The sequence below is a fragment of the Echiichthys vipera genome (assembly GCF_963691815.1).
Source record: "Echiichthys vipera genome assembly, chromosome: 10".
NCBI classification, from domain to species: Eukaryota; Metazoa; Chordata; class Actinopteri; order Perciformes; family Trachinidae; genus Echiichthys; species Echiichthys vipera.
Window position 1 is genome coordinate 1,933,649 of NC_139835.1, and position 26,110 is coordinate 1,959,758.

Sequence of the window (26,110 nt, forward strand, 5' to 3'; positions counted from 1 at the left end):
CTGAATATTTGGACTTATTTTATTGTATTTTGATGCTTTGCCTTGGCAATATAACTGCTTGTGCGCACACACACACATTCCTTTTTTATTATTTATTTTTAATATTTCTTAAATTTTCTTTATTTAGTTTTCGTTATTTATTATACCTACGAAATGTAATAATATAGAAATGTGTACATTTTTATGCTTTGGAAACATAATCTTTGTGACATTCATGCCAATAAAGCTGAATTGAATTGGAAAAAAAAGATTATTATCAAGCAAAGCTAGCTTTATATATTTAAGCTTTTGCTTGCAGCTTTGGTTTTGGTAAGAGAGCTGTTTCCTTCCTCCTTTGAACCCGAAAGGCCGCTGTAATATATTTTTTTCATTTAGAATTAGGCATCAGTTTGTTTAATGTACCCAATATTTAGTGTAGAATTGTGTTACCAACCTAAATTAATTGAGCTCACACTTATTGAAATATTTTATTGAAAAGATCGTTTCATGTGGTTGATATAACAACAGCAGGATCTTCCCTCTTTTTACTTAATACATGCCAGTATCATTGATATCCACCCTCACAACTGCTTCACCTGCATCTGACATGGAGGCACTGACAATAACATAATCCCCCTCATAGGAGATGCAGGAGCCATCAGCCTTTGTTCTTACAAAGTTATTTTCACTTCCATTATACATTATATCATAAAGATTGTAGTCGCAGTTGTCTCCTCTGTCAAAGATCCCAACAGCAAACCAGTTGGAGTAGAGGTTTCGGTCGTAGGGCACCGAGAACATTACAGCTATGATGTGGCTGTAGTCGTTCAGGTCGCTGTTTAAAAGGTCGTAGGTGAATACGCCGACAGCACCAGTCGCACTGCCCGTGGTCTTGTTGAACAATGCGCCGGCAGGGGAGCAGGGACCCACCATGGGGGGCAGAGGGACCTCACAGCAGCCGCTCTCAGTGAACACCCTGAACACAGAGAGACACAACATATCAGACACGTTCTTAGAGAGATCTTCTTTCCAAATCATACATTCACATGTGGGTTTTTGTGTATTCCTACAAGTTCATGAATGCTAACAATTCATAACAATTCTTCAGTAATATCACATTAGAAAATAAACTACATGACCAAAATATGTGGAAAGGTGAGCATTCGACTCATATGTGATGTGATAATTATATACTATTAATATTCCATCCAGTTACAAGAGCCTTCATGAAGTTGGCCACGTGCAGTCACTGTTTCATTCCAAAGGTGTTAGATGGGCTAGAGGTCAATTCTCCAACACCAAACTGGGTAAAACATTTTTTTATGGATCTGGCTTTGTACATACTGTATGGTCACTGTTATGTTGTCAAAGGAAAGTGTCCAACCCAAACTCCTGACAAAACTGGAAGCACATTTAAAATATGTATGCTGAAGCATTAAGAGTTCATTCAATGGAACCAAAGGGCCCAAACCAGGAAAACAGACTCAGACCACACAGGTAAGCATGTGTCATCTACCGCTGGTAAGTTTGGCATGAAAGTCTAAAAACATATAGGAAGGCCCTCCGTAATGCCAGATCAGCCTATTACTCATCTTCAATAGAGGAGAATAAGAACAATCCTAGATTTCTTTTCAGCACTGTAGCCAGGCTGACAGAGAGCCACAGCTCTATTGAGCCATGTATTCCTATAACCCTCAGTTGTAACTACTTCATGACCTTCTTTAATGACAAAATTATAACTATATAAGACTAAATCAACTCACTTGGCACCAATTTTTCTTCAAACCCAGGAACCAACTGTACGACCTGATATGTTCTTGGATTGCTTTTCTACAGTCGACCTTAGCAAATTAACATCTACTATTTCAGCATCAAAGCCCTCTACCTGTCTCCTAGACTCTATTCCAACTAGGTTACTTAAAGAAGTGTTACCTTTAGTTAGCACTCCTGTATTAGATATGATTAACAGGTCTTTATCAGCAGGTTATGTACCACAGTCTTTTAAAGTAGCCCAAAAAAGCCCAGTCTTGATCCTGAGGTACTAGCCAACTATAGACCTATATCTAATCTTCCTTTTCTCTCTAAGATCTTCGAGAAATTAGTCGCCAATAAGCAGTGGGACTTTTTACATAATAATGAGTTATTTGAGGACTTCCAGTCAGGATTTAGAATGAATCATAGCACTGAGACAACCCTGGTAAAAATTACTAACAACCTTCTAATAACTTCAGACAAAGGACTTGTCTCTGTACTTGTTTTACTAGATCTTAGTGCTGCCTTCGACACTATTGACCTTCACATCCTGCTACAGAGACTGGAGCATCTAATTGGCATTAAAAGAACCGCACTGAGCTGGTTTAAGTCATATTTATCAGATAGATCTCAGTTTGTACATGTTAATGACAAATCCTCCATGTACACTAAAGTTGGTCACGGAGCCCCTCAGGGTTCTGTCCTTGGACCGGTTCTTTTCACCTTATATATGCTTACCTTAGGAAATATTATAAGGAAGCACTCCATAAACTTTCATTGTTGATGATACACAATTATATTTGTTGATCAAACCAGAAGAAACCAATCAGTTAGATAAACTTCCGATGTGCATTAAGGAAATAAAAAGCTGGATGACCTGCAATTTTCTAATGTTAAACTCAGATAAAACTGAAGTTATTGGGCTTGGCCCCAAAGGCCTCCGAAACTCAATAGCTAAAGACATTGTTACTCTGGATGATGTTGTGTTGTCCTCCAGCACCACAGTAAGGAATCTGGGTGTTATTTTTGATCGGATATGTCCTTCGATTCTCACATAAAACTAACGACAAGGACTGCATGTTTTCACCTGCGTAATATTGCGAAAATTAGGAACATTGTTTCTCAGAAAGATGCAGTAAACCTAGTCCATGCATTTGTTACGTCTAGGCTGGACTACTGCAACTCAATATTATCAGGCTGCTCCAATAAGTCTGTTAAGTTGGTCGAAAATGCTGCAGTTCGTGTACTAACTAAAACAAATCGAAGAGAACATATTTCTCCTGTATTAGCTTCTTTGCACTGGCTACCTGTAAAATCTAGAATAGAATTTTAAATCCTTCTCCTTACCTATCTTAAAGAGCTCATAGTGCCGTATTACCCGACTAGATCGCTGCGCTCTGAGAATGCAGGGCTACTTGTCGTTACTAGAATCTCCAAAAGTAGAATGGGAGGCAAAGCCTTCAGCTACCAAGCTCCTCTCCTGTGAAACCAACTCCCAAGTGTTATTCAGGAGGCAGACACTCCCCATATTTAAGAGTAAACTTAAAACTTTCCTTTTTGATAAAGCTTACAGCTAGGGCTTACGAGCCCTTAGCAATGTTGTTATTTTTAAGCTGATTTTGTTCTGCTTAATTATGCTGCTATAGGCCTAGTCTGCCGGGGAATAATACTTTTACGGATACTCTGAGCTTCTCTCCTCTCTGTCTGTATCATTCATGTCTCATCAATGCATGTTACTAATTCAACTTCTTCCCCGGAGTTGTTTGTGCTTTGTCGTCTCGCAGGTCTTTGCTGATCGTGGTGGTGCCTGCTGCCGTGGTCCTGCATGACGCTTCCTGCTACTATTATAATTTATAACCTTAGCTGTGCTTGTTTCTACTATTCTGCTGTATTAACCGCCATAACATATAAGTCATATTGTCATTACTATAGATATTATTATAGTTACTGGAAGTGTGTCTGTCTCTGTCTTTGTGTCTGTCTTTGTCTCTCTCTGTCCAGCTGTCCGTCTTTTCTCTCTCCTTTTCTTCCTCCCCAACCGGTCAAGACAGATGGCCGTCCTCCACAGAGCTGGGTCTGTCCTTTGCTGCCTGTAATAGGGAAGGTTTTTTGTTGCCTCCGTACTCTACGGGGGAATTGTTGGGTCTATGTAAATCATAAATAAGTCATAGAGTGTGTTCTTTACCTAGTTTGTAAAGTGTCCTGACATTACTTTTGTTATGATTTGGCACTATAAATAAAATTGAATTGAATTGAATTGAATTGTAAATACAACATTGATACTATGTCTGCATGCCCTTGCTCTAAGTATGCTGTATAGTTTGTAAATGCATTTCAGGCAAACTTTTTGGGCTGTATTGATGGATTTGAATTATCTGGGACAACAATGCAGCTTTAAACTAAAAACTGACAAATACATCAGTGTTTAATGAAATTATTGATAGGAGTTCAGTAAAATATTGTGGTTTACACACAGCAGCCTACAGTATTGCCAAAACTCACGCTTCCACTTTCTTGTTACTGTTGTGTATTATAGTCTTTGCAGTGTGCAGGGTGGATGTGGGGGCTGTGTGTTTACTAGGGATGCATCACTATAGTTGCCCACAGTTCAATATGTACCTCAGTTCTTGGGTTACGGTTTCGGTTCCGTTTCGGTACACTTTTTTTGGGTAATGAGAAAAATAATTTATATTAATTAATTCCAAAAAAATTTCTTTGTTTTTATAAGCTATTTTTTTAATTATATTTTTACATTCAGACACATTCAAGTATATTGTATAATTAAATAAATAAAAGTATTTAAAAGAGGTTGGGAATTACATTAGTGCTAAAAAATGTGCATGATGGCACAGTGTAACGTGGAGCGATCATTTTCATTAGGTGACAAAAGTCAGCATCTCTGACTACCGAAAAGGGCTGCAAATCTTTTGTAATAACCGTCCCCACTGCCCTTTTTATTTTCTTGTGTTTTTCTGAACTAGTAGAATAGGCTTGTTGGAAGGCATCATTAAGAGACAAGTTTTTTTTAACTGATGGTGTTACCTGCTCAGTCCTGCTTCCAGACAGTGATGCTGGGTGGGGGCGCCGCTGAAATGTGTGCTCATATTGGAAGTGTTACCATTTGCATAGGTGACACATGTGAAGCAATGCTTGCAGACAGTAATTGTTCTGCTGACTCTTGTCATTCCCTCGTCACTGTATTCAACACCAAAACCAAAATGTCCCCACACCACAGATGTATAAAAAGATGGTGCTTCTTTAAACTCCTGCTTCTCCGCCCGCCATGTTGAAGTGTTGTGTGGATTCTGACTCCTGTGTTATATTTACTCCAACTTGCTCATAGTGATCACATATTTACCCTGCAGGGAGGTGTTTCCCCATCCGCGGCATGTGAACACATGATGCATTTAAGTGCTCCTCTAAAGCTACAACAGAGCCAATTCAGAGAGAAATATGAAGCATGGAAACATTGCAAAACCGAAAAAAACTCAATTCACAAGTGCATATTAAACCATGGTTGGCGTACCGTACAGTTCAATACTATATTGAGAGCCGTGGCATTCCTAGTGTTAAAATGCACACTACATTCTGAAAAAGACATGTACAAATGCAATGCATAACCTTGGGTTGGCGAGAGTGTAGCAGCCTGAGTTGTTGTTAATCTCCACAGAGCAGGAGCGATGAGGCATTGTGATGAGGTGGGTAACGTTGGCAGGAGAAGAGGCTGGCTGTGAACTAGAGACAAGACAGCGTCACATTAGTTAATACGCACTTACAGTTTGTCAGACTCAGTCATCTCTGTTTTGCTGACTGATATTAGTGTTTGTAAGAGTTGTTGGTGTTTTAGTGTGTGATTTGGTGACAGCTGAAAGTCTTAACACATGCAAAAAGACAAAACACAAGCAAATCTAAATGTCTTCTGTATGTGGTTGTTTTCTGTATTTGCAGCTATGTGTTGTCAAATTGCAGAAAATGTTTTATTAGTTTGCAGTGCATTGAGCTCTCAGGGTCACATTTACAGTGAGTTTACATGCACTTAAAGTTGTACTCCATAAGAATTCCATCAATTTAATTGTCTTATTAAGTTCCTATCTATCACAGAGTGAGTTAAATCAATGGTGATTGATCATGTGACCCACTAATGAAAGCACTTGTTGCCTTTTTGCTGAGTATTCTAATATCTGTGTCTGTGGAGACGTTCCCTCCCTAGATGTAAATAATCCTCCATGTTAGTGACTCTGCTGACAGTGGTTGGTCTGTCGGCCCAGATCGTCAGTGATGTTTTAATTTGCATTCACTTGTATGTTCCAACTTCCGTGTCAGGCTTGTAGTAAGGACAGAAGTGTAATAGGAACATGTGTGTATGGATTTAAGAGGGTAACATATAAGGGACAGACTGGGAGTAGAGAGGTGAATGTGTTTCAATAAAGTTTACAATAGAGCAAAAAAATAAATAAAAATTTTTAAGGCTCTGAAAGAGCGGGCTCACCTGCAGTTACATCTTACTGCCACAGAGGCCACTAGAAACAACATATCTCAAATCTAATGTAGTACAACTTTAAGTAACAAGGGTACTTTGTAGAAACCATGTTAGGGGTTGTGTCCACTTTTTTTTCCCGAGCAACAGCGTCTTTTTTCAATTGTTCCTGATGAGGAGAGAGCATAAGTTGAGTGCTCTGTCTTTTTTGTGCGGTCGCTCCAAGCGCTTCTAGTTGAAAATTTGTTAAGCTTTCAGAACAGCGATGGTGGTGTCACTTAGTGCGTTTACATAGACATGAATATCCCATTTATGAGGCTCATCCCGGTTATGATCATATTCTGGATATGGCATTTGCATGATTAAACTTATAAACAGGATACTTCAATAACCCGATCATAAACAGGATGTTCATGTCTATGTAAATGAGCTCGCTGTCACTCCTGTTCTGGTAACATCACAATAAAGACAGAAAGGCAGGAAAACACACACCACACAAAGCTAAGCTTTTCCTCTGAAATCTGAATTTATCATATAGGAAACTGTTCATGATGGAAACAAACTTATTTAGATTTCTCGATGATACTTTGTCTTAGTTTTTGTTTCAGTTGGACTTTGTATTGATTTAAATCAGCTAAGATACAAAAGATGTATCCCGAAAAGTAAAACAATAAACTCATCCTTCATATTTATTAACAAGTACTGTATCAACTTCCTGTCCCAATACTATCACTATTACTGTAACTTATTCTTCAGTTTTTTCGGCAACTCACAGGTGAATTTTAACCTATTTTACAATTTTTTTGCATCACTTGTCAGTCCCTAGTCGCCTGGAATCCCGCAATGCCTTGCAAACCATATCATTCCCCTTCCATGAAAAAAATTCAAAGTTACAGAATAATCTTTCCTTTCATCCATTTTGTCCTGCAGTTACTTTGCCTGTCTGAGTCTGTTGTCATGCACATGCCTAGCCTTTATTTGGAAAAAGCTGATATGAAATCCGGTTTCCCTTATCTCTTACCTTGATTACAGAAACCAGGTTTCTTAATTGCATGACGGTTAAGAATTCAGCTCACTGGAGTAAGCTGACTGTAACATGCTTACTCAGAGTTGCCCTCCATAAGATTTGTGATACTTTATTTCTAGCGGCCTCTGTGGCAGTAAGATGTAACTGCAGGTGAGTCTCTTTCAGAGCCTCCATCTTGTCACGTTCACGGTCACTATGTGTGGTGACAATCGTTCCCTTCTTATATCCATACACACACATGTTCCTATCCAGAAGTTGGAATTTCTCATTACAAGTGAACGTAGCATAGCCCTTGGTGACGAACTGGGCCGACAGACCAACCGCTGTGAGAAGCGTTACTAACATGGCGGCTTATTTACATTTAACCTGCGAATGTCTGTGCGAGATATTGTCATACTCAGAAAAAAGGCAACAAGTGCTTTCATTATTGGGTCACATGATCAATTACCATAGTTTGAACTCACTCTGTGTTAGATATTAACTTAAAAGACAATTAAATAGATGGAAATCTTACATGGACTTTAAGTACATGTAAATTAACTAGGTGGAAAAGTCCAGATGGAACCAAGCCATGAAGTGAGTCAGCATATAATATGCCAGGGCCCTGGCAAATAGGCACGGTCTCATCTAACTGGAATACAATCATTAATATTTTTACCTGTTTGGCAAATTCAAATGTCAGTGATGATCTCAACTGCTTCAGGTAGACATGAATTAGCTGAATAACTGCACCATACCTACGGGCTTCATATGATACAAAATTAAAATATTTTTTTGAACATTTCTGTGATGGATTTTTAAAACGCGTTCCTGAATACAATCATTAGCTAATGTAGGATTGATTTCATTACCGAAAACTACTTCTTCTATCTTTTCCACAACAAAGAAGAGACATTGACAAGTTGAGACAGACGTTATGAAATAAAAACTGTCTAAATTTCCACATAAAATGTCAATGGAATGGATCTTGATTGACTTCAACTTGTTCATCCAGTAGAAGTAGTATTTCTATATTGACAGACTGTCAGAGCTCTCAGTTGAAGGCAGATTAAATTATAATATGCTTGTTTTTAATGAAGATATTTAGATTTCAAGGTATATCTGAATCTTCAAACTTCATCAAACACATACTTATCCCCCTCAATTTGCGCAACAATGAAGAAAACTTATGTATGGGAATTTTGTAGTTTCTGTTATCAATGTCTACTTAAATGTAAATGTATTGTTGTAATCATTTGTTGGTGTATATTATATGTGGTTATCAGAACCATATACATGTATTGGTAGTATTGATTGTTTTATGTTGTTTTTTTAAGATCAACTGTTTTCGTTTTCGAGTCTTTACGTTTTTTCATTTGAACCTCGCTTTCATGATAATGTTTTGTGTGAACTTTTTTAATATTGGAGACCCTTGTAAGATCAGAAACTGCTATGGATGACTAAAACTACACTAAAATGTTGATAATAATAAGGATGAAGCTGACTAAATATAACTAGAACATGCATGACATTTTTATGCCAGGTTCGATCAAATAATAGATGACAAAATCACCAATACACTGTTAATGAAACAAAACATGTCCATATGGAAATAAATCCCACAAAACTTAATATTAAAATATTAAGAACATTGGCCCACCCCCAGCAAGAATCACTTATAGTAAAAAACATACATTATGTAAATATAGATGTTTTACCTTTTTAGGATCTGCAGAGGTGACAAAAAAGGACAAAGACAGTTGTTGGACTGGTTTCAGGCAGGCTGTGGGGTGAAGTCACATAGCACATGAGCTGCTCACACACTGGGTTTTATTGACTCGGCTAATCAGGACCTGTAGGCTCCAGGTGACTCCCTCCTTATCTCCTGCCCAGTATCAGCTCCCCCTCTGTTCCTGGACCTCACCACCACCTTATCACCATGAAAGGATTGGATCATAGTGATTACATCAATATGGGCTTTTATTAATTTGAACCTTTTTGAAATCAGTATCAAATATTTGTGCAGGGCGTCCCCAGGAGAGGTGTTCACAGGCTGACACTACAATACATATGAGGAGGAGCAATATATATATATAATTCCTCAGTAAAAGGCCTTACACACATTTCATTTCTTAATTGAATTTCTTTAAAATTGTTTTGTATATAGCTTCAGGAATAAAACAAAAATTAAATGATGATAATGGCATTGATATTGTTAGTGAACATAAGACTAATATGTCTACCAACTTGGGTGAAAATGATATAACAATAGCAGCCTTCGTGTTTGGCACAGTCCTATACCATACCTGGTTTGTGTTTGTGTGTCATATGAAAATAGACCTCTTAAACACTGTTGGTTTCACAAAACACTATTGGGTCTGACCCCGTAAGCCTGTGAAATGTCCCATATTGTTCTCAAAGCGAAATTATTATTTTGAAGTCTGTTCTGGAGATCAAATAAAAAAATTTGATATGTCTTTTAAATCCACTGGATGTTTTGTCAGGTGTGGTTCCATAAACCACTGCCACACAAGAATTTGCAAAATTGGTCTCTTAAACTGTGTGTGTGTGTGTGATTGTGTGTGTGTGTGTGTGTGTGTGTGTCTGTGTGTCTCTGTGTGTGTGTATGTGTTCCATGAATAAATATTGTCATTGTGTGGAAATGATCTCGCTGTGGCTTGTGCCAAGGGCGACCTGCAGTGGCAGCTAGACCTGCTACAGTGCAGTGTACGGTCCTCTGCTGATGATCCCCACTACCACTGGCTTATATAGGCTAAACTTTTACTGGCAAGACAAAATATTATGTTTTGTATTCTTTTAATGATGCAAAGGAGACTTCAGAGCATGACAAAACTTTACCAAGGCAGGAGATTTTGACAGTGACGACACATTCTTGAACACAAAAAAAATCTGCCAAATGACTTTATATATTGAAAGTAAGAAGGAAGATTTCACTTTTCTTTACAGGAATAGTTTGATAGATGAGAAGATCCATAACACTCTCACATGTAGCTTCACGTTTAGCTTCAATCTTCTCATCTAACATCTTGAGCATATATGCCAAAATGTCTATTGTTTAAAAAGTTACAGAAATTAGGTTTGGATCAGTGACCTTAACGCCACTCGTAGCTCCTTATTAGAGTATCGGCCTGGCTGTAAATGAAGCAACAATGGTTGTAGTCTGCTCTCCACAAAGAGGATTCCCTGACCCAATCACCTCCTTTGTTTTAACCAGTGCAAAATAGACCCTTATATATTCCATATGGAATTTACACAGCTGTGAATTAACACATTTGTTTTATTAATATTTTATGTCAGCGAACTATGCATGACTCAAAAACTAGCTGAGAGACTCTAAAGATTTTAACACCATTTTCTTTATCTGGTGCTGGAAAAACAGGATACAGACAATGAACCAGAGGGACAGAGTCAGCAAGGCAACTCAACCAGTCGTGTGATATTTGGATTATGGGCAAAAAATACTGCAGAGTGTAATGCAAAAATGCCTTTTCGTATACAAAGGTATTCCCTCAGCACAATTGAGCGGCTGTCCTCTGATAGACTTGTCGGACCTGCCTATCACATACTGTACTGTTCTTTGACACGTAGCCCAGGGTATCCTGGCGTCCTTGATAAGACTGAAAGAGCACAATTACATTGTACAGTAGTTTATATCGAGCAGAGTCCAAATAAATTGACTGTTCCAAAAAGCAAAATGTAAACCCTAAAGCCAAATGCTGCTTTTGTCTATTGTATGTTCACCTTGAACTAAACACAGTAATGTATAGTTACCATATGGTAGTTACATTGTGTCAGTTAGAGTGACTATGAACCTAATCATGTGGACATGCTGACATCTGCTGGGTTACCAGTGTAATACAATTGCAACCATAGGCCTTTTTCACTGACGTCATGTCACAGCAGCAAAAATGAGCCTGTTAATATTGAAATGAATGATGGCTGAAATACATTTAGCTGTTTTGATTTCAGGGCCGTGGTATTCTGGCTCACTCTCACTGAAACGCTTGAACAGAACACAGCCATTGTGCTGTTCCTACTGGGTAATGTCCAAATTAAGCTTCATAAAGCATTAGTTGTATTTGTTGCCTCTACTAGATGGAGCTGTTGGTTTAAAGAAAAGGGCTCAATAAATGGTGATTCAGTGTGTTTTCAACCCTTTGTTGAAAGGTGTTTTCAACACTGTTGTAGTGGACTCGATGAAGCTTCATTAGGACATCACTACTACTAGGACTATCAAAAGTTCTTCTCTGTAATGTAAGAAGATGTAGATTCTAGAAAGAAAAATACTTATTAGTTTCTATTAATGAGTTACTGCAGTACAACCACGCCATACGCACTTTCACTTGCTATCTCTAGAAGAATTGTATTCTTATATTACACAATACCACTTCTTTCCAACAGGACTCATGCTGGGTCACAAAATGAGCTGAGAAGAAGAAACTTCGATTTGTGTTTATGTCTCACCTTTTTCGCACATTTGTTATGCTAAAATAGATATTTTCATAAAGTTGAATGTGAATTTACCTTAATACACTCTTGTTGTCCACAATATTGTTCGTAACATAAACATATTTTATAGTTCTTTCCTCGGGTGCCCTGTCTTGTTTCACTTACTGTCTGTGATTGTCTTCCCTGCCCTTATTTGGGTCCTCCTCTCTGCTCCACCCTTGACAGAACCAGGCATGGATGCAGCAGAGCAACGTCTCTGTCGTCAACTCTGTTCTGAGAGAAGGTTTTTAAGTATCAAATCACTGTTATATATTTATTTAAAAATATACTATAATATTTCTACACAGCGTTCTCATTGTTTCTGTAAACATCACCAACTGTATCATGAGCCATAGAAGCAGGCTGTTGCAGCAGCATGTTCATTCCCATGGTTCTGGAACGATCTATTCAAATAGTCACGATGATTAATGTTGGAGCTGACTCACTGGCCAACATTAAAGTTACTAGAGAAACCAGTTTTAAATAACACAACTGTTAAATAACTGTGCCAGCACAGTTGAATATTGTATATTTTTGAACAGAACCATCAAATCAAGTTTATTTCTATAGCACATAAGTTAGCATGAACAATAGTAAGTAAGATGAATAACATCATTAAAACAACAAATACAATAATGGATGGCAATGGATAAATAAAAGGCAGTATCAGAATTTGTACCCAAAACATAACACTGAAATATCAAAACCACCAATCACAACAGTTGTACAGTAAGTCCTGATTTGCATCTTAAAAGTCAGTTGAGGAGGATAATTTAATCGAATTTGGAAGGCTATTCCAAAGCTTTGGAGCTGCCACAGAATAGGCCTGATCTCTAGTGATGTCCAAATAAAGCCTCACATGAACCATTAATTGTATTTGCCCTCCACATTCACATCTCCAGCACCGACCTCTTCATCTCCGACCACCAGGCCATCACACTTGTAATTGACATTCCCATCCCCCAACCCAAACAGGACCGCACAATAACTTTCAAGAACTTTAAGTCCATCTGCCCAGTCTCTCTCTCCACCTGCATATCAAACACTCTCTTCGGCCTCGTCCTCCCTGTTAAGCCAGCCCCCGTGGATCTTGTCAACATCTATAACAACACACTGTCCACCTCCCTCAACCAGTTGGCCCCCCTGATAACCAAAACTGCCACTTTCACGCACTCGGCCCCCTGGTTCAGCCCGGAACTTCACAAACTCAAAAAAAGAACAGAGACAATTAGAACGACTGCACAAGAAAACGGTCTCACAGTACACGCCCTAGCCTATAAAGAACACATGCACCTCTACAATTCAGCACTCAACGAAGCCCGCTCTGTCATTCATTCTGGATCCTCAACCCCGCACACTCTTATTTCCACTATAAGTAAACTCCTCAAACCCCAGGACAACATCTCATCACTGATTATTCCTTTTCTTACCCATAACCACAGCAGCCCTCTCCAAAATACTCTCCACCATGAAATCATCCACCTCGCTCCTGGACCCCCTGTCCTCTGACCTCGTCGAAGCCTGCTTCACCTCTCTCACCCCACTCATCATGGACACCATCAACTACTCCCTTACCTCTGGCATTGTCCTCCCACCTCAGAAGCTTGCTGCCATCACCCGCTCCTCAAAAAGCCTGACCCCATCTGCAATACCTCCTCTCCAATAACTAGTACGAAACATTCCAATTCAGCTTTCGAACCCACCACAGCACTAAAACAGCTCTACTCAAAGTCACCAACAACCTCTTACTCTCCTCTGACTCCGACTCCCTCACCATTCTCCTCCTCCTCGACCTCAGTGCTGCCTTTGACACCGTCAATCACTCCATTCTCCTCAGCCGTCTGCAAACCATTGGCATCATTGACTCTACCCTGTCCTGGTTCACCTCCTACCTGTCTGAAAGATCCCACTAGATCTCCATCAACAACTACAAATCCCAATTAAATTTAATTCAATTTTATTTATAGTGCCAAATCATGACAAAAGTTATCTCAGGACACTTTACAAACTAGGTATAAACTACACTATGTGACTTATTTATAATTTACATAGACCCAACATTTCACCCGTAGAGTACGGTGGCAACGAAAACCTTCCCTATTATAGGCAGGAACGTCAGACAGACCCATCTCTATGGAGGACGGCCATCTGTCTGCACGGTTTGTGGAGGAAGAAAAGGAGAGAGAAAGAGAGAAAAGACGGACAGATGGACAGAGAGAGGCAAAGACAGACACAAAGACAGAGACAGACACAAAGACAGAGACAGACACACTTCCAGTAACTATAATAATATCTATAGTAATGTGAATATGACCTATATGTTATGGCGGTTAATACAGCAGAATAGTAGAAACAAGCACAGCTAAGGTTATAGATTATAATAGTAGCAGGAAGCTTCATGCAAGACCACGGCAGCAGGCACCACCACGATCAGCAGAGACCTACGACAAAGCACAAACAACTCCGGGAAGAAAGTGAATTAGTAACATGCATTGATGAGACATGAATGATACAGACAGAGAGTAGAGAAGCACAGAGTATCTGGAAAAGTATTATCCCTCGGCAGACTAGGCCTATAGCAGCATAATTAAGCAGAACAAAATCAGCTTAAAAATAACAACATTGCTAAGGGCTCGTAAGCCCTAGTTGTAAGCTTTATCAAAAAGGAAAGTTTTAAGTTTACTCTTAAATATGTGGACAGGGAATAACATTTGGGAGTTGGTTTCACAGGAGAGGAGCTTGGTAGCTGAAGGCCCTGCCTCCCATTCTACTTTCGGAGACTCTAGGAACGACAAGTAGTCCTGCATTCTCAGAGCGCAGCGATCTAGCTGGGTAATACGGTACTATGAGCTTTTTAAAATACGATCCCACATCCTCCCTGTCTCACACAGAGTCCCTCAAGGCTCAATGCTTGGGCCAGTCCTCTTCACTCTGTACATGCTCCTACTAGGTCACATCATCTGCCGCCATGGTCTTCACCTTCACTGTTATGCCGACGATACCCAACTGTACTGTAGGAGCCATATCAAATGTGCTTTGTCTGTGTAATTTTACCCCGTGCCACTAGGGGGCGGTGTGGTTCAGTTGACCTCAGGTCAGCAGAGTGAGAGCTTTTTTACCTGATTGAACCTGATCACAGGTGCTGTTGATTTCGAGGGAGCAAACAGTTTTTCGAATGTGCTCGTGTGCTCGTGTGCTTGTGAGCCATGTGCTCGTGTGCTCGTGTGCTCTTGTGCTCGTGTGCTCTTGTGCTCGTGTGCTCGTGTGCTAGTGTGTTTATGTATACTTTAGTGAGGAATTCGATTTATTATTTTGTTACATGCATTTTGAGTTAAAATTATTGCGGCTGTGTGTTATAAAAGGAAAATAAACCAGCAAACAAACTGAACGCTTTTCGTTTTTGCGGCATAAGGAGCGCGCTGGGCGCACGTCGGAAACTTATAAAGCAAATCAACAGCCAGTACTACTAAGATTAGGGCTTAGTCAGTACATTTAGGTCGAAAAACTGCTTCGATTGGGAGAACGTTCACCAAGAGGACGCGACTTCATTGACTTCATCAACGATTCTCGTCTTCTTTGGAAACCACGGATGTGAGGTGGGCAAATGTTTGGAGTTGCCGATCGCTAACGGAGCTGGAGCCTAGCGGAGTGAGCCAGCGACAGCATCATCTCACCGGGTCATCATTCATCAAAGCCGGCCAACGCACGATTGGGGTATGTGTGGATCAGCGCTGATTTTATGAATGGCCATGGTAATTTGTGTGCACACATTCGCGTAAACCCAATGCATTGGTAGCAGACTCGCAACCGACTAAAAATAACTTTCTCGTCGAGACGAGTCGTTTGCGCAAACTATTTTGCGGACTTATAAAACCAACTGACTTTGTGTCGTCATTATGGCTGAAGAGGGAACAGGCCAACTGGGCCTTGAGACTGAACTTGCGGGTGCAGAGGTAAAATCTGTAACCGAAAAACGTGTGGGTAAATTAACACTTAAAGCTATGTTGGAAAAAATAAGCATTTTAGAAAAGGAAAGAAAGTCTAACTTTAGTAAACTGTCTAAAGTAAAACAATCTATTCTTAAATTCATGGGTGACAAAGAACATGTGAATAAGGTTGAAAATGAGTTAACCGTTTTTAATGAGTTGTGTAACACAACACAGCAGGTGCATTCGTCTTTATTGGGTTTATTGCCTGCTGAGGAAGCAAGCAAACATGAAGTATGGTATCAAGCTAAAATGTTGAATGTAAAGGAGTTTCTTGTGGGTACAAATCAATGGTTGTCTGACATTACTGCTCGTCCAGCTACTAAAGTGGGTGATGATCATGATGATGAGGTTAATGATGATTTGCTGGGTCAAACTGAACAATCTCAAACCGTCCAAAGTGAAAATGAAATTGGACCAACAGAAGCACACACGGTTGTTGACAACACTTTTAAGGAACATGAAAGGGATGATCCTCAAACTGCTGATGTCAATGATGGAAATGGAAATGGAGCTGCTGTTGAAAAGGATGAGGAGGAAGAGGAGGAGGATCAGATTGGACCTCAAGACAGCATTTCAAATGTGCAGTCAAGGCACCATGGCTCAAACAGATCGTCAAGCAGCAGATCGTCCACTTCATCAGCCAGACGCAGGGCAGAGGCGGAACAGGCCGCACTCTTGGCCCGAGCTGCTGCTTTAAAGGCTAAACATGCTTTGGAGGAGCAGGAACTTCTCTTGAGGAGAAAAAGGGAGAAGCTGGAGCTGGACACTGAGATAGCTGCAACAGCTGCTAAGCTAGCAGTGCTACAGATGGGGAGCAGCATCCATTCAAGGCAATCTGATGGAATGGCTTCCTACTTCAGAAAAGGGGCTAGATCTAAGCTCACCTCTCTCAATCCACAGGCCTCAATATGTGTAGCTCCACCCGCACAGCAGCATGAAGCTTTACCACAACAACGCAATGCTTCACCATCGGTAATGCCAACTAGCATGCCAAATTTGGGAAAAAATCAAGTTGCCGTTTCAGCATCTTTGTCCACGCATTTTGCATCACAACCACAGCCAACTGTCAGTCATGGCTCTCAACTGCCTCACTTGCAATCAATGCCAACATTCAGTCAAAGCTTTCTACCCACTCAAGGCCAACAAGTGCAGCAACCTCTGCAAAACCAAAATCAGACAGCAGGTCTTTACAATCTGCTGCAACAACAGAATGACATAACGGCTCTCCTTGTTCAAATGCAAACATCACATCTGCTGCCGCGCAGAGAAATTCCAACTTATGATGGAGACCCTTTGCAGTTCAACACATTTATGAGGGCATTTGAGCACTGCGTGGAGGCAAAGACTGGCTGTAAAGGAGACTGTTTGTATTATCTCGAACAATTCACTAGGGGGCAGCCTAGAGATATTGTACGCAGCTGCCTTCACATGACTGCAGACAAAGGATTTGCTGTCTCTAAAAAGTTACTAAAGGAGCACTTTGGAAATGAGTTCAAAATAACGGCGGCCTACATGGAAAAGGTCACAGGATGGCCAAGCATCAAAGCTGAAGACACCAAAGCGCTCACAGCTTATGGGCTTTTCCTCCGTGAGTGTTCCAACGCTATGGAAGATCTTCAATACTTGGAGGAACTTAACATGCCAGCGAACATGAAGATTCTTAGTCAGAAGCTTCCTTATAAACTAAGGGACAAGTGGAGAGCAAAGGCATGTGACGTACTGGAGAAAACTTGTCGAAGGGCACGATTCTCAGACCTTGTCAAGTTCATTGAGCGCCAGGTCAGAATCATTTCAGATCCGGTCTTTGGTGACATACAGGACACTTCACCTGTTCTCAAAGGAGCTACAAAAGTGAGCAAGATACAGGTGAAGCCACAGCTGAGAAGAAACAGCTTTGCAACACAGGTGTTCATCGAGGATGGATGTAAAGCAGACACTCACAAGAATGAGGATGGATGCAGCAGACCAGATGGTGACCAGAGGGAAAAGGCTCTCAGCAAAGTGACCACCTTCACTAAAACTACTTCTGTCTTCTGCCAGTATTGTGCTGCTGGTGGTCATGTTTTAGATCAATGTTTTAAACTGGGAAGAAAACCACACAGGGAGAAACTGGACTATCTAAAGGAGAAAGGTCTGTGTTTCAGTTGTTTGTGCACAGGACACTTGAGCAGGAATTGCGACAGGCGCATCACTTGCAAAAAGTGCAACCAAACGCACCCCAGTGTTTTGCACATTGAAGAGAAAGAAAGGGTTTCTTCGAAGGATGAGAAGAATAGTGAGCGGTCAAAAACATCTGAGAGCTGCACAACATCCTCCGCTTGTGGTCTTACAGGGGCTGGCCACTGCAATGGAGTTCTTCCCATCTTGCCTGTTAAGGTGAAGTGCGCAAAGGGAAACAGGGTTATTGAAACCTACGCTTTTCTGGATCCAGGGAGTACAGGAACTTTCTGCACCAGGAAGCTTGTTGACAGGTTGAACATGGAAGGACGCAAATTCAAAATTCATATCCGCACCTTGGGCCATAACGACTCAATAGAAAGTTCTGCAGTTGACAGTCTGGAGATTTCCGGATTGTCTGGTGAAAGCTTCTACCCACTTCCCAAAGTGTTTACCCAGAAAGAAATGCCCGTCTCTACAGCCAACATAATCAATGAAAGGGAGCTGAGAAAATGGCGTTATTTAGACAACGTAAACATTCCACACATAAACGCTGACGTGGATCTGTTAATTGGCACAAACGCCTCCAAGTTGATGGAGCCTTGGGAGGTCATTAACAGTCGTGAAAATGGACCCTACGCGATCAGAACCCTACTGGGGTGGGTAATAAATGGCCCGTTACGGGGAAGTGACGACTGTGGAAGTGACCATCCTTCATTTTATGCATATAGAATTGCCATTGACCATATTGCAGAACTGTTAATTAGCCAATATAACTATGACTTCAATGACAGAGCTTCTGCAGAACAGGAAGAAATGTCAAGAGAAGAAAAGAAGTTTATGGAGATAATGGAAAGCTCTGCTCAGCTCCAGAACGGACACTACACATTTCAATTGCCTTTCGAAGAGAAAGATGTTTTGATGCCGAACAACCTCAGGGTTGCCGTGCAACGTGCCCGTGGTCTGAAAAGAAAACTTCAGAAAGATGTAAACTTTCATGAGGAGTACAGAAACTTTCTTACTGATGTCATTAGCAATGGCTACGCCGAAGAAGTGCCGCAGCATCAGTTAGAAGCACCAACAGGGAAGGTGTGGTATATCCCGCACCACGGTGTGTACCATCCAAGGAAGAGGAAAGTTGTTTCTGAATCTGTGACTGATTCTAAAGGGCATGTGGTCAATAATGTAAATGCAAAGAAAATGGCACCAAATGGCAACAAAAAGAAAAAGAAGAAGAAGAAGAAGAAAACCATCGATGATGAAACCACAGAAGCGATGGATGGAGTGAGTGTAACAAAAAAGGAAACTTCTGCCAAAATGAAACTTTCTGAGAATGAAGTGAAGTCAGAAACACCAGAGGGAGAGACTGCTGAGGTCGAAGAGGTCAAGGTGAAAAAGAAGAAAAAAAAGGAAGCCAGTGCTGAAGAAGGTGGAAATGAGTCGGGAATGCCTAAGATCAAAGGCAACAACAAAATTAGCAAAGCATCTTCGAACAAAAAGGTGGAGAAAGAGGATATGCCCAACAAGAAAAAAGACACAAAGAGTGAGATTGTGATTGTAGAACAAGCGGAGATGGGGCTAAAGAAAAAAGGAACTAAACAAAAGGGTAGAAAAGCCTCTGTGGAGGTCAGCGAAGTAGAGGAGACGGAGCCGAAGAAGAAGAAGAAGATTAAAGAGGAGGTGGAAGACGAACAGGAGTCACCCCATGTTGACGTGGTCTTCCTGTCAGAGAAAACTGGAAACCTTCCCTGATAAAAGAGGTCTAGTACGTGTGGTTCGTTTAAAAACCAAAACAAATATCATTGAACGACCCATAACCAAAATATGCTTGCTTAATGAAGCTAAGGAATAATTGGTTCCCATTTAAAAATGAGCTTTATATACACATATATATTTAAATTTTTATTTATTTATTTTTTGGCTCATCATGGCTCATTTAAAATTGTTGGTGTAATTGCTCGGGCAGATGCAATTAGGGGCTGGTGTGTAGGAGCCATATCAAATGTGCTTTGTCTGTGTAATTTTACCCCGTGCCACTAGGGGGCGGTGTGGTTCAGTTGACCTCAGGTCAGCAGAGTGAGAGCTTTTTTACCTGATTGAACCTGATCACAGGTGCTGTTGATTTCGAGGGAGCAAACAGTTTTTCGAATGTGCTCGTGTGCTCGTGTGCTCGTGAGCCATGTGCTCGTGTGCTCGTGTGCTCTTGTGCTCGTGTGCTCTTGTGCTCGTGTGCTCGTGTGCTAGTGTGTTTATGTATACTTTAGTGAGGAATTCGATTTATTATTTTGTTACATGCATTTTGAGTTAAAATTATTGCGGCTGTGTGTTATAAAAGGAAAATAAACCAGCAAACAAACTGAACGCTTTTCGTTTTTGCGGCATAAGGAGCGCGCTGGGCGCACGTCGGAAACTTATAAAGCAAATCAACAGCCAGTACTACTAAGATTAGGGCTTAGTCAGTACATGTACATCACCACCGAAGCCATTACTCCCGCAATTCTCTCCACCCTCACTGACTGCCTCACCAACATCAAAACCTGGATGAACCACAACTTCCTGAAACTCAACAGCAATAAAACGGATATCATCATCTTCTGAAAATCCATCCTCCCCACCTTCCAGAACTTCCTCTGCATCGATGGTCACTCTGTCAACCCCCCCCCCCCCCCCTCCCCCGGTCAGAAACCTCGACATCATCATGGACCCCACACTCTCCTTCAAGTCACACATCAACCATTTCATCAAAACTTCTTTCTTCCACCTCCACAACATTCACTCATCTCTCTCTCCTCCTCAGCCGCAGACACTCTCATCCACATCTCCAGACTTGACGACTGCAACAGCATCCTTCAGGGCCTCCCTGCCACTGCACTTCAAAAACTGCAATATGTACAAAACTTGACCTCCTGACTGCTCACTCACTCCCCCTCCAGAGCACACATCACTCCTACCCTCCTTCACATATCCTCAAAGCAATTTCAGTCAAAAGCAACTGGACTTCCTTCCTTCCAAAACAACAACATATCAACTTCAAGATCCTCCTCACCACCTACAAAAGCCCTAAACAACCTTGCTTCTTAAGTGTCTGAAATGCATCTTCCGCAGCAGACGACCACACAAAAGGAGTGGTAGGAGACATTAAACTGGTCATCGGGGAAACAACCTGACTATAATTCTAGACAAACCAGCGATAGAAGTTGGCAAAACCCAAAAAACGCTGTAATTGCTTCCTGGATGAAGGCGTCGGCCACTCTGTCACAGCTTGTACCTTAGCCGGATCTGCCTTCACTTGTCCACTCTCCACGATGTAGCCCAGCAAAGACACTGTCGAAGCGTGAAATTCACATTTCTCTGCTTTCACGAACAGTTGGTTCTCCTGTAAATGCTATAGCACTTGACGGACGTGCTCGACGTTTTCCGACAAGTCCTTGGAAAAGATCAGGATGTCTTCCAGGTAAACAAACACGGAGCTATTCAACAAGTCCCGAAGGATGTTGTTAACTAATGCCGGGAAAACAGCAGGGGCATTAGTTAATCCAAACGACATCACCAGGTACTCAAAGTGACCCAGAGGGGTATTGTCTTCCACTCTTCACCCTCCTTAATCCGGACTAGATGGTACGCGTTGCGGAGATCCAGTTTAGAGAAGACGGTGGCACCATGTAGCGGTTCAAACACGGAGTTAATAAGTGGCCACGGGTATTTGTTCTTGACCGTAATGTTGTTCAGACCGTGATAACCAATACATGGTCGTAGAGAGTTGTCCTTCTTGGCCAAAAAGAAAAAATCCTTTCCCAGCGGAGAGGAGGAAGGACGGATAATCCCAGACTTGAGAGAGTCATTAATATACGTCTCCATTGACTCACGCTCAGGTCTTGACAGATTATATAAACGACTGGTTGGGAAAGTCGACCCGGGTAACAAATCTATAGGACAATCGTAAGAACGGTGAGGTGGCAAGGATAGAGCCCTCGTCTTACTAAAAACCTTGGCGAGGTCGTTATACACAGGTGGCACGGAGGACAAATCAGGAGGTTCAGACAACGAGGGTCTGGGGTCACTGAGGCACCTAGCTGGGGCCGAACGAAGACAGGAAGAGTGACAACTGCTTCTCCAACTCACAACCCTGTCTGTAACCCAGTCAATTACAGGATTGTGAGCTTTAAGCCACGGAAGTCCAAGAACTACATGGGCATTAGCAGAGGGCATGGCGTGAAAGGCTATGGTCTCAGTATGATTACCAGCTAGCGACAAAGTCATGGGAATCGTTTTGGCAGAGATCTGAGCTAGCTCCTCACCACTGAGACCATTAACCACTAGCGGAGTATATATAAACGGTCGGAAACTGACTATTACGTACCAACTCGGAATCCAAAATATTGGTATCCGCCCCTGAATCGATTAAGGGGAATAACTCAGAGGAGAGGGACCCAAATGCAGACACAAACAGGATCCAGGGAACGGGGAAAACAGGTACAGGGTCCGGGTGAAGACGAGGAAAAACCAACGCGGGGATCAGGAGACAAACACTAACGGGTGGTCGAAAAACAGGAATTCGGGAAACTATAACAAAAGAAACAAGGAAACAATTAACAATTAACAGCTTAACACGGAAAGAAAACACGATCATAAGCACTGGTAGCCAATCAAGAAAGACACAATACCACAAAAATGCAACAACATTTTTTTATGTGTAAAGCTTCTTTGAGTACTGAGAAAAGCGCTATCTAAAATTGATCTATTACTATTTTTATTATTACTAGATGAAGCTCTTGGTTTAAAGAAAATGGCTCAATGAATGGTGATTCAGTGTGTTTTCAACCCTTTGTTGAACAGAGAGCTTCATCTAGTGGACTGGAAAAAAATGAAAATGCTTCATGAAGCTTCATTTGGACATCACTACCGATCTCCCTCAACCTTACCATCATTAATGTCATTAGTAACACCTGTGCTTTTCCTACTACGACAAGCCAAAATGCCTGCTGTAAAGGTCTATAATAAAGCTGCCATAGTGGAGCTGTGATCACAAGGGAGTTTTCAGAGAATTGATTTAAAGTGCAAGGTACACAGGTTCACTCATTAACGGGGATGAGACGTAACCTGACTATTACCAGAGGACTTTTGTTCCACCTTGACTCCGCCTAGCTCCACTCAACCATCTGGGATCAATCCACTGCAGAGGGATTTCAGGATCTGCAAAAATTGATCAAGCCAATCAGAATAGAATAGAATAGAATAGTATAGAATAGAATTACTTTAATGATCCCAGACTGGGAAATGATTTTGTTACAGCAGTAGTGGGTCAGCAAATAAAACACTTTGTACATAACATACATAGAATCCAATACATATATAGTGTATATATACAGTGCACAGTGTGCTTTATACAATAAACAATAATAATATATACAACAAAACAAAATATGCAAAATATACTATAACAATAATAACAATAATAATACATACAACAAAATAGTAGAGAGACCAGAGTTCTCTGTCAGGCAGAGGTGAAAGAATTTATATTTATATAAAGTGATGGACTATGGCAGGAAAGATTTCCTGTATCTATTGCTACGACAGTGAAGCTGAAGCAGCCTTCTGGAGAAGGTGTTCCGCTGTCTGACCAGTGTGAGTTGGAGAGGGTGGAGAGGATTATCCATGATGGATAACAGTTTTTTCAGTGTCCTCCTCTCCACCACAGCCTCCAGAGTGTCCTGTTTGGAGCCAATCACAGAGCCAGCCTTCCTGATCCGTTTGTTGAGTCTGTTGGTGTCGCTGGCTCCAATGTGCACTGTATATATACACTATGTATATATTGGATTCTATGTAAGTTATGTACAAAGTGTTTTATTTGCTGACCCACTACTGCTGTGACAAAATAATTTCCCAGTCTGGGATCATTAAAGTTATTCTATTCTATTCTATTCTATTACTCAGTTACTCAGTATACACCTCGTCCTCGTCGACGGCCCAAGTAAATAAATCTCTGCTCTTACTTTTCACCCTTGTTGTTCTTCCTCCAAAGTATTTTCTGTATTTTCAACTTATGCATCCATGATTTTCAACGGCAGAGCAACAATCTGCTTCCTAATTCATGTGCATGCCCAGTGTAAACTAATGGTCAAATGACATGTGTTTTCAGGCCTGTAAATATGGAAGGAAATTATTTCTGATACGGAATTAAAACACTTGTATGGACAGAGACCGTTTTCATTTCAAAACGCAATGAAAATAGTAGGGCCTCCCCCAAATAGTCGACCAAGCACTGGGGGCTGTTGCACGAAACCTAGATAAGGGATTACGCCGGGCTTTTCCGGTTATCCTGGGTTACTTTATCCATGATCCTGGTGCTTTATCTGTTCAGTCAGCTGTCACTCCGATCACAAATCAAACATGTAGCACAATTATTCCATGATCATTTAGCTTAATTCAATTTTTATTAGCCATGCAACAGGGATACATTTTGAAACTTTGACTTAGACTTCTCTTTATTGATCCTTTGGGATGACTCCCGCAAGGAAATTGAGTTTCCAGCAGCTTACAAAAACATAAGAGAGGTATAAAAAAATACAGTATAAGATAACCAATAAACTCTTAGCTAAATAAATACAGAAAGTATAAAAAAAAAACAATGAACAGTAAACAATAAACTCTCACTATATGTAGTAGATGTAAGAATGCAGGTAAAATTAAATTCAGGGAAACTGAAATCGGATACGTTAAATGTAGAGAAAATGTGACTGTATATGACAGAAAATGAGCAGTAAGATTAAATTATTGCACTTAAGTGGTAGATAAAGTTATTGCACAAAAAAAAGAAGATAAGTGTCCAGGTATGTATGAGTAGATTATTAATTGCACAGTGAGTGGCTCCCACTCCTTCCCTTCTGTCCCTCTTTATTTCCTCCTCCCTCCGAGTGAGGAGTTGTAGAGGATGATGGCCTGAGGGACAAAGGAGTTCTTGAGCCTGTTGGTCCTACACTTGGGCAGGAGCAGCCTTCCACTGAACAGGCTCCTCTGGTTGCTGATGACGGTGTGCAGGGGGTGGCTGGCATTTTCCTTAATGTCCAGCAGTTTGGTCAGTGTCCTCCTCTCTGCCACCGCCAGTGAGTCCAGTTTCATGTCGACCACAGAGCCGGCCCGTCTGATCAGTTTTTCCAGTCTGGAGGTGTCCTTCTTGGATATGCTGCCCCCCCCCAGCACACCACAGTGTAGAAAAGGACACTGGTGACCACAGACTGGTAAAACATCCACAGCAGTTTGCTGCAGATGTTGAAGGGCCGCTGTCTCCTCAGGAAGTTGAAGTACTGTACTTAACTAAAATTTTTAGGTACTTGAGTAATTCCATTTTATGCTACATTATATTTCTACTCCACTACATTACAGAGGAAATACTGTATTTTTTACTCCACTACATTAATTTGGTAACTTTATTATCAGATTATTGATACAAATTAAACACCATTTATTTTGTTATAGATTAAGCTACACAGAACTATGAAAAGTAAATAAAATTAGGCCACCTTTATCAGCTGTAATATTAAAGTGATATTTACATAAATGTATTAATTATTATAATATTCTGAAATTATTTTACTTTTGTACTTAAACCACATTTTCATACTTTTGTACATTTACTAAGTTACATTTTGAATGGGGGTGGGGGGGTTATATATATATATATATATATATATATATGCATATACTGTACATGCATGGATTAGTCGTCCAATCGCCCTAAATGACGACCACTGGATGCAATTGCTTGCTGCTTGCTCAATTGTTTCAAGCAAGATAATGAATCATCTTACTTTGGATTGAAAACTGTATTTACGTCAGCGTGTCTACTTTGCTTGACAGTAGGCCTACTGCATAGCATAAATAACTGGATGGTAAATTCACTGAACTGAAAAAATAGGTATTTTAAAATGATACCTGTTGTTAATGATTTCCACTCACTTTCTCTCTCTCTCTCGCTCTCTCTCTGTTTGTGTGTGTGTGTGTGTGTGTGTGTGTGTGTGTGTGTGTGTGTGTGTGTGTGCGCGCGTGTGTGTGTATGTGTGTGTGTAGGAGGGGTTTAGAGGGCTTCCAAACTTTATCATGGAAACTAAAAAGCTTGGAAGGTTCTGTCATTGGGGGAGGGTATGAGCCCAATGGAAGGCAGCTTTGAAGAGATGACTCTTGATCTTTTTCTTTTTAAGGTAAAGCGGGCTGGAGACATTAAGCTGTTAGACACACTGG

General features: G+C 40.9%; 1 protein-coding gene and 1 long non-coding RNA gene across 2 annotated transcripts in view; one reads left to right on the forward strand and one right to left on the reverse strand.

The window, feature by feature from the left end:
* LOC310952836 overlaps positions 1-26,110 on the forward strand; it is a 333,477-nt gene that overhangs the window by 260,557 nt on the left and 46,810 nt on the right. The window lies entirely within an intron of this gene.
* On the reverse strand, positions 529-5,420 carry LOC310952934 (DELTA-sagatoxin-Srs1a-like; the record flags this gene model as incomplete). Its single annotated transcript, XM_083921779.1, has 2 exons — positions 529-955; positions 5,353-5,420. The coding sequence occupies 2 exons, from the start codon at positions 5,418-5,420 to the stop codon at positions 529-531; spliced, it is 495 nt and encodes a 164-aa protein (XP_083777905.1).